General features: G+C 46.8%; 3 protein-coding genes across 3 annotated transcripts; 1 reads left to right on the top strand and 2 right to left on the bottom strand.

Annotated features, from left to right (window-relative positions):
• Window positions 1-2,027: 2,027 nt before the first annotated feature.
• Window positions 2,028-6,244, bottom strand: LY89DRAFT_642850 (uncharacterized protein; the record flags this gene model as incomplete). Its single annotated transcript, XM_018211772.1, has 3 exons — window positions 2,028-3,361; window positions 3,509-4,708; window positions 4,813-6,244. The coding sequence occupies 3 exons, from the start codon at window positions 6,242-6,244 to the stop codon at window positions 2,028-2,030; spliced, it is 3,966 nt and encodes a 1,321-aa protein (XP_018072860.1).
• Window positions 6,245-7,115: 871 nt separating this feature from the next.
• On the top strand, window positions 7,116-8,013 carry LY89DRAFT_732063 (uncharacterized protein; the record flags this gene model as incomplete). The annotated part of the gene is made up of 5 exons (XM_018219643.1): window positions 7,116-7,186; window positions 7,246-7,382; window positions 7,437-7,541; window positions 7,593-7,745; window positions 7,799-8,013. 5 exons carry the CDS (start codon window positions 7,116-7,118, stop codon window positions 8,011-8,013), a joined length of 681 nt encoding a protein of 226 aa, XP_018072859.1.
• A 348-nt stretch (window positions 8,014-8,361) lies between these two features.
• LY89DRAFT_732062 (uncharacterized protein) lies at window positions 8,362-9,274 on the bottom strand (the record flags this gene model as incomplete). Its single annotated transcript, XM_018219642.1, has 2 exons — window positions 8,362-8,391; window positions 8,444-9,274. 2 exons carry the CDS (start codon window positions 9,272-9,274, stop codon window positions 8,362-8,364), a joined length of 861 nt encoding a protein of 286 aa, XP_018072858.1.
• Window positions 9,275-9,452: the final 178 nt, after the last annotated feature.

The following is a 9,452-nucleotide window of genomic DNA, read 5'->3' as shown; positions in this document are numbered from 1 at the left end:
CACCAGAGCGGCGAGGAAGTGGTCGAGGACGTCAAAATAGAGACGAAGAAGATGAAGGTTCGGAATACCAAATTGAGGAGGACGACGACGATGACGGTGATGATGAAGATGAAGATGAAGATGAAGATGAAGATGAAGATGAAGATGAAGATGAAGATGAAGATGAAGAGAGCTACTCAGTCAAAACGCCTCGACGATCCAGAAGCCCCCAGAAGAGATCTCGATCCGATTCTAATATCTACGATGAGTATGATGACGATGAAATCCAGAATGAGAGGACACGCAAAAGGTTGGAAGCGGCTAAGAAAGGGTCCAAATTTTCAAACTCTCCTGCAAAGGTACATCCAGCCGCGATTCCGTGACGTGTTTCAATACAATGCTGATAATAACGTCTTCTAGGTTCCTCATTGAGCAATCTTGTGGCGACAGGAATAGCTTTGGACAATGGTGTGAGTAGTGTATAGCTAGATGCAGTACTGGCTAGGAGTTCTTGAGGAATAATGCCAGACATGAATGCAATGAATCTGAATGAAGATGTCCTACAATTTCTGATAGTGTCAAGCGCTGCATAATTTGTTAGAGCTTGAGATTTCGTTGCGCCTTTAGGTGTTTTCCCTTTGTTTTCTCAGCAGCGAAGTTTCACAAATTTCGGGTCAATCAAACCGTGATCACTTCCCTCTCAGTCGAGTTTAGCTGCCCCTACCACATCAGTTGAATCATATATATCAGACTTTGACTTCCAATTCTGTTTGGGAGCACCACCTTCTCTTCTACAACCATCTTAGTACCTACCTAGGTACGCAGCAGCAGCGTATTAATCCTCACGTGATGCCCCTGACGAAGCCCAGATGGATCACGTGCATATCGTCTCTCTTAAGCTTGTGCGTTCTTTTGCAGACAAGACCGGCTCCGATTTATACCTCCCATACTTTCCCATGATAATGATCATCCTAATTCACGCTTACATGCAAAATGCGACTTCCTTGCTGTCATTGTTGATAGTTAGCCTTGAACCGCACTTTCCTTCTTTGACATGAACGACTGGATCCTATCTTCTCGTTCTGGTCAGGAAGCTTTCTTCACATCATCCATATATTGTCAGTGATCGGTATCATTACGAACACGTCTTTAGAACCATCCGAGGGCTACAGCCAAGCTGAGCTGAACGAGGTCACGGATAATCTTAGAGAACGAAAGAAGGACTTAGTCGTCAAGCTCTACAAGCTCCAAAGTCACAACTTCGAGGGGATCGATGATATACCGCTGATCAAAATCATCGGTGACAAGCTAATGAGTATTGGCTGTGCCATATTCGTCCTCGAAGCGAAAAGCTACCATCCTGGAGGACTGAGTATGGAGGATATCCAGAGGACTTTAGAGAAGCGCGTGGCTGGGGTCTTTGAAGCACTCGACAGCGTCGAAGAAGATTTTGCAAAGCTCAAGGCTTGGCTGATGAAGACTCTTGTCAAAGTGAAGCTGCCTGCTCCCAGTGATGAAGTTGGCGAGGTCAGTCGGAAGTCCCATCGCATGCTATTACAGCAGTTAAGTTTCGTTGTAGTCAAACACGAATGTCACAGTGTCCAATGTCATGACAGAGCAAGAGGTGATCAATGATATTCTACCCACCTCAAAGCAGGAACCCGAAGAAGAATGGATTATAGTCGGCAAGCAAGCTACTACACCCATACCGAAGAAGAAGATCAAGGGCAAGGGAACAATTCCACGTGGTGCAAAACCGTGCGATTCGTAGGTTTCCACTGTCGCTACACCGGTATCTCTGACTGACTGCGATATAGCAATTGCGAACATTGTCAAAAACTGAAAGCCATGCGAAACGTGATTCGGGATACGAAAATATGACGAAGACAGCGGCAGGGACTGGGGTCAGAGGAGAATATCATGCCTTCGGTTTCACAAGCGTTAAAACTCATGTAGATTGTCTTTCTCGAGTTCAGCTCCATAATTCATTCATTGCATCGACATTGACCAAAATTCTCACGACATGATATGCAGATCGTGTGTATTCCTCAGAACATATGGATTCTCCTTGCCGAATGAAACATTGCAGGTAGCAGATCCTTATTCTCGTTCAAACTTTCAATAGCAGCTTGAAGATGGGCCGGAATCTTTTTCAACACTGCAGCATTGAGATTCTTTTCCAACTGATCTGCTTGCAGCTCCCAGAGTGATTGAAAGAGTCCTGCTCCGACCTTCATAGCAAGCATACCGCCTTGCTCTAATTTCTGATCGAAGTAGCTGCTTGCAGGCTTGCTCTCTGTATCTGAATCTGGCTCACCACCCTCAACGCTATGACCCAGATCGCCTAGTGCCTCTGCCATTTGAGCTTTCGTGTTACCCATATCTTTGCTCTGAAGAAGGGCCTCGAAGATACCGCACAGTTTGGTTTTCTTGCGCATCATATACACATCCCAATACTTGACGAGACCCATCTCCGGGCTTGCATCGTAGAAGTTGATTTCATCTGTTGGGATACGATGCCCATAGAAGTTATGGGTGGAACCTAGCTCTACGTGACACAAAAACCACTTGGCACCTGGAACTCCAGAGAATCGTGCAAGTACCCACTCGCCTGCTATTGAATTCAAGTCTGGCTCTTGCACGAACTTGATCATCCGCGTGACTTGATTCGCTTCCTCGATATCATCATTGTCATCTTTCTGGTCTACTTTCATCTCCTCGGTTTGAGGACTCAATGTCCCACCCAACAATGGAGATGTGGGACTTGACAATGTAGGAGTTCCCATAGCTTTGGTCATGTCCGATGAAGTTGTAGTCCTCCTGGCCAAACGATTCCTCCCTTGCTCTTCCTTCTTCACCTCTTTGAGAACTTTGTGCTCAACAACATTGATGACATTCAGTTCCTGTTCCAGGATGCGTTTCTCGCAACAGAAACCGACCATCACCAACGCAAAGCCTGTGCTGATGGTACACCAGCCAGTGATCTTTTGATGTGGTGTCACAGCACTATCGATCTGCCTGCGAAGCTTCTCTGGCTGAAGCATGGTGACTACAACTCGTTGGATGTCGAACACACCTTCGATTCCTGAGCTGTTGACGATGATTGGATTGGGTGAGATCATCGTTTCCATTTCTTCTGGCTTTGTGTTTGGTTGAATGAACTCGCGGGTTTTGATGTCCGCAAGAACTTGTTGAAATTCTTGGGGCAGTTCAGGTGCTGTGGCAGGTTTCAGTGTAACTTGGTCTGAATTTGATGATTCTGCTGTTGGTACTGGTACTGGTATCGAAGTTGTTGTGTCATCTTTAGGAGGGTCGATGTTCTTGATGTACGCAATCACTTCGTCATTCCACTTCTTAGTGAGGTCTTCTGGTGTTGCTTTAGCTGGCGGAGTCTCGTTGATAAGCGTTTCTGATCTGCTTATGGGCGACGAAGATTCTAGGACTGTGGCTTCTGCTTCAAGGGGAACATTCGCAGGTTTTGCCTGGTTCTTGTTCTTCCCAAAGCCTAGGCTCATCGAGGGTTTCAAACTGCTAAGGCTTCTCTTGGTGAGCTGTGACGATATAGATGATTGGAGTTCAGTTCTCTTATCCCCAAGCTTGGTTCTGAGTGATGCGGTGTCAAAAGAGGGGTATTGTGGAGCGTGAAGGCCAAATGGCAGACTGCTGCTACTTGAAGATGTCGCCTTTTCAATTTTCTCGCTTTCGCTTTTAGCAGGATCTCCCGTAGCCTTCTCGTCAAGAGTCGGCTGAGGCGAGAATGTCTGTTGAATCCACATGAGGATCTTGGCAAGATTGTCAAGATGAGGCGTAAGTGCAGCATAGTCAGCATCCTTGACGACTAGAAGTATTTCTTTCAACCATCCAAGAGGAAGCGCTTTCTCCTTACTATCCTTGACGAAGGTGATTGCGTCTCTGAGCATGCTCGTAATGCCCACGAACACCTCCGTCACCTCGTAACGCTGGATCTGTAGCATCTCAGCAAGCTTTTTGTTCTTCACCATCTGTCGCATTTCGTTCTTTTGTGCTGCATATGCTTCAAGTGTTGAGGGATACAACGACCTTCCTTTGATCGGACTTCCAAGATGCTTTCCCGTCCAGTTGAAGACAGAAACATCGTTCGAGGATATGACGACCTCGTCGAGCAGGCGCACCATGGCTTTATTGAGACCTTCAGCATGGAATACAGGATATCTAACACCCAGAAGCCCCATCAATGAGTATGCACGATCTGTCGGCACAAAGCATCTCCTCTTGCAAGCCAGTGACATGACTTTGTGGGTTGAAAATCCGCTTCTCGCAGTGCCATCTTGCCACGTTCTCAGATCCTGAACATTGCCAAATTCTGCGATGTATCTTCTGTCCTCTTTGATGAGAGCCTCGGTCACTTTGACTAGACATCGAAGCAACAGATTGATCAGCTGCTTCGCGTGCCTTAGTTCCAATCGATCAGTGCGGAGCTTCTCTGATATGCACGCTTCCACACTCGTTTTGAGTGCAAGGAGAAGGTCGGTGGCAGGTTTGCCAGCTGTCTGTGCAGAGACCAATTTCGTGGAGGCAAAGTGAATGGACTGGGTTATCTGAGGCTTGGCAGTATCCATGTCAATATTCTTAGGAATTTGCACTCCCAGAACTTCGAGCATAGTAATTAGCGTCTGGGCGATTTGGACTTTGGTCTTCTCTGTCTGGAAATTGACTTCGGGCTGCGCGCCCTCATCTGACACGTTTTCATCTTGCATCAAGCCTCCATTTACAATGTAGTTGTCGGAATCTTGGAAAGGACTCTTTACTTTTGGATTAGCAGTGCGCGAACATGAATGGGTTCCATCTTTGGACGAACAAGAATTCTCACCTCTACCTTTGATTCATGAAGTAAGTTGGTAAGTGTTTCCACATTTTCGATTACATCGAGAGCTTCGGCATATGGATTGTTGACATCTCCGTTGCAGTAGATCTGGATGAATGGACAAAAGTAGTAGAACGCGCCAATGTTTTCAATTGGCCTTCCCAAAGGCTCCCATAGAGAGTTCACATAATATGTCATCTTGCTCATCACAAGTTCTTGAAGCGTCCATCCTCGCGTGGACCATTCTGGTTCGCTGCCAAAGATGTCCCGGAAACTTGTGATATTGGCTGTTGGAGCGCTTTTCGTCTTGAAGTGTTGCCACTCTTCGACCCATTGTTGAGCAGCATTCGTCTTGTCGAGGTAGACCAAGCAGAAGTCTGCATTCGCGTACCAGTCTCCCATAAGCGATAGAGACTCTGTGAACTCCCGATCGTTGGACTTGTTGATGCAACATGTATCGAGCCAAAGATACCGTTTCTGTCCTTTCGGGAAGAGCTTCTTGTCCAGGATATCTTTGGCTTGTTCGATTGACTTCTCAATCTTGATTGCTGACTTCCGTTGCTGCAATAGAGTTACCATTTTGTCAATGGCTTCACGAACGCGACTGTGATGTTTGAAGAATCCAATGTCGTCTGCTGTCCTCGGATCTATCTGTTGCGCTGTCGTTTCGGAGGAGGTCTCGCTTTCAGTTCCTTCTGTCTCCTTACTCTCCATTTCAGCGAGTTCTTTGATCTCTGAAGCGTCTTCTTCCGCGATCCCCATCTCCTTCATCAGGTCCCTGAAGACTTCTTCCTCCAGTTCTGCGTACCTTTCCTTCGATAATTTCTCATCCACATCTTTCTTGGCTTGATATAACATTTGCTTGGCGGCTTTCACTTTAGTTCTCCTCAACAAAAGCTCCGCAATTATGTCTGGTGAGCTTCGCATCCCGAGTTCGTCCAAAGAAGGGTTAATCAAAGATTTGATTGTCTGCTCGTGCTCTTCGATTTCCACGTCACATTGAGCCTTGATCATCTGGACATCGTTCTGCCTTGCTTCTTGTCCATGTTCGTGTGATCTGGGACCTCCTTCGTCACGGGCTTTCAAATCCAGCATCGCCCGATTGAAGTCCAGTAACCTCGCATTGGAAATGAATGCATAGTCGACCTCTCGATCCATCCAGCGATGGGACAGCATACAGTATTGACCCAGTCCACCAACATCGGGATAATCCACAAGATTCTTGGTGTCAAGATCGAACATTCTCATCGGGACACGGGTCTCCGTCGTTGACGGTCCAAGCAGCTCGACATCATCAAAGCCTTCAAGCTGTGGAGCTCGATCTGAAATGAAAGTTGGCTTAAAGTCTGCAGCGAACCACAAATTCAATAAAGCTCGCATTTTGGCTGGGTTGCGGCTGATTGTTATGTCAAATGCCGCCATGGACTTGGTCTCCAGGTCCGCGGCCCGAGCCGCAAGATAGTTCATGGTCGCGATGAAGCTATATTGCAACGGCTTTGATCGAAGCCAGAACCTGTTAGAGATTCGACAAAGAAACAATGGAGTCTACCGCAGATGAAAATCTGGAGGCTATGGGAAAAATGTACGTGAAAGGTGTGCAGGTAAAGGAGAGTGGCTTGCGACACTCAACTGAATGTGTAGATCATTCTCCTCATTCAAACCAAGACGGTACACTGTCTTGAACCACTGCATGCATAGCTGGCCAGCATGGGGACCGCCATCTTCCTATTGCCAATCAACAGAAGCCACAACTATGATGCACGGCAGACAAGAAACGTTCTCCTTCTCGCTGGAGCTTTTCGTTCAGCCCTGAGCTTGGGCTCATCCCGTTACCATACAACTCCGAGTACCCAAGGCGACACATATCGAATAGAAACTCTGGTGGCTAGAGACGGCACATAAAGAGATAAAACAGACGATAGTTGCACGCAGTAACCCCAGTGCACGAGAACGCAGTCTTTCCCTGCATACTTATCTCCCAATGGTGCCCATAGTCGGAATGCTCGGAAGCGGCACATCCCCATGTTCAGCCTCTCGCGTCCTCTCAGCTGAAACTCCACTTCGGCCTCGATATCTTCGGCTTATTGGCGAACTTTAGCGACTCTGTCGATCAGACGACTGTTCAGCTCCAGCACTTGCTGCAAGCCTACATTTATTCAGCGGCGCTGGGGGTGGGAAATATTTCTCAGCCAAATGAGGAGCAAATATTGTGGAGCTTCACTCTACAGCTCTCAAACATCGGTCAGATTTAATTGTCTCATCCAAAACGTCCATAATCATCCAGAGAGAGGAAATGTCTTCATATCATCGAATTTTGGCAGTCTTCGATCGATCCGTGCAGGCGAAATCTTTGGAGTGTGATTAGTATGTTCCCTCATCATGCAACCAGTCAAACAGCGGGAGAGCTTACTATGCCTAAACAGTGACATTCATCCTTGGGAGATCTTGATCAACGAGGAAAGATGGCCTGGAAAGATTCGGCTTGTCGGCTTTGTTGACGTATTCTTCCTCATATGCTATTCATCAGATGCACGCTTTGAGCAAGGAATCATCATATATAGTGAGTCCTTGAGTACTCTTCCTCACTCGATAATTCATGACTAAATGGCAACAGAGGACGACGAAGCTATCAGGAGTACGTTGCACAATGCAGGTGTTGATTCGAAAGATATCAACTTGGATATAGTCAACAAAGTGGAGAGACAGAAAGACAACAAAAGTGAGAACTCTTCTGATGACAAAAGTTTATTCTGATGCTTTCTCGTTCAAGTACTGGAACGGTATTTCGAATTCAAGAGCGGGACCATCGACTATACAATCACCAGCCTGGGTCATGATATTGGCTTGAAAGCAGAGTATCCAAAATCTTCTTTGAAGAAGTATGTCATCAAACTTCGGAAGAGCAGCAACACTATGATGAAGAGTGAGTTTCGAAGCCACTCCACAAAGTGCATAACTAACGTAAAATGCAACAAGAGCGCATCAGACGTGGTGTGAATCAGCATTCTTTGCTCGATTTGATGCAAGATTCAATCCGTTTAGGAGTCGTTACGCATGCGGAAATGACGGCGAAGCTGATGAGCGAGTTCTTCGTGGGTACGGCTACTGATGATGCGATGAAGAAATACTTGGAGACCTTTGCGTCTATGAATCGACCGGATACAGTTGCATTATCCAACGATAGAGCCTAGTACAAACAGAACAGTGCGTATTTGTTCCCTGCACAGGTCCAGGACGTTCAAGAAGAGATTTGTGATAATCCAGGTATCCCCAAACTTGGTTAGCGCATAGTGTTTCTAATCCATAATTCTAACCCAACATTAGTGGCATACACCAGGTGGCGAAGGACTCAAATATTCTACACTGTATACCATACATTGATTATTGATGCTATAATCTCCCTACACGTCCAACATAATGTCCCTAAAGGAACCACATCACAAATGCAGCCGAAGCTTCCAGTAATATCTAGCCCTACACGCAAAATAATCTCGATATCCTCAACATGAAACTGCCCACTAATGCATAACAACCCGCTCCTACTTCCTCTTATGCATGTGTCGAAGATGCTTTGACATAATTAGTTGCAAATCGGCCAGCCAAGGGGTTGTGGAAACTTACCGCACGAACAGGGACCACTCCCTCTGGAAGTGTGCGTGGAATAGGCGGTGCTGGACCCAATGGCCTCGCGCGTGTTGCAGATGACTGTGACTGTCTGTGTAGCGTCGAAGAGCCTCCAGTTGCGCCTGTCATTTCCAACTCGTCATCATCCTCATCGTCAGTCTCCAAGTCTCCTGAAAAAGCGGCACCCATCGAGCTTCTGCGAGCCTTCAACTCCAGCTTGAAACCCCTGTTTGCGGCCTTTAGCTCCCTGTTGCGAGACATCAACATTTCGATTCGGTTGTTGTCGAATTGCTCAATTCCTCCCTCAAACAGTTGGTCGATATTCCTCTCCTCCTCAGCCTGAACATCTGCTTCGAATCTAGCGTTGTTTGCAGCGCGAGTGAGAAGTTGATTTTCAGCTCGCAAAGTCTCGGCTTCGTCCTTTAGCTCCCTACATCTGTTTATCAGAAGCAGAAGGTCCTCATTATTGTTGCTTGTCTTCAATTGGTTTTGCAGATCTTCCTTCTCCGCATCGAGCGTCTCATTCTGGGTCTTCAGAATTTTGTTGGCTTGCGCAAGCTTACGATTGTATACCTTGTGGTCTTCTATTTCATCTTTCAACTTCTCAGTAGCAAGCGGGGCCGCAGGATTGTCATGCCACATAAGTTGTGCCGGCTCGAACGATTGGTTCTTCAATTGGGCTTGCTGGGCTGTCAACTTGTTGGCCTGTGCTTGCAATTCCTTGTCCTTTTCTGCTAGCTGTTCCGAGAGATACTTGAGCTGCTTGTCTCTTTGTGCCAGCTCTGTTGACATGTGGCCAACGCTGATGTCTTCACCTGGCTCTCTCATTGTCTCCCCAGACTTGCTGCTCTTCTCTTCTGGGCTGCACGGCTGTGGATGCTTCTTTTTAGATGTTGCTACGTCCTCGAACACGGACTTCTGAGTCGCGCTGAATGCTGATGGGTGAGTTTCTTTCCTCTTCAGAGTATTCAGTTGAAATTTGATAGGCTCAATTTTCTCTGGCTGT

This window comes from Mollisia scopiformis (assembly GCF_001500285.1).
Source record: "Mollisia scopiformis unplaced genomic scaffold LY89scaffold_9, whole genome shotgun sequence".
Taxonomy (NCBI): domain Eukaryota; kingdom Fungi; phylum Ascomycota; class Leotiomycetes; order Helotiales; family Mollisiaceae; genus Mollisia; species Mollisia scopiformis.
This window is presented reverse-complemented; position numbering and strand designations above follow the sequence as displayed.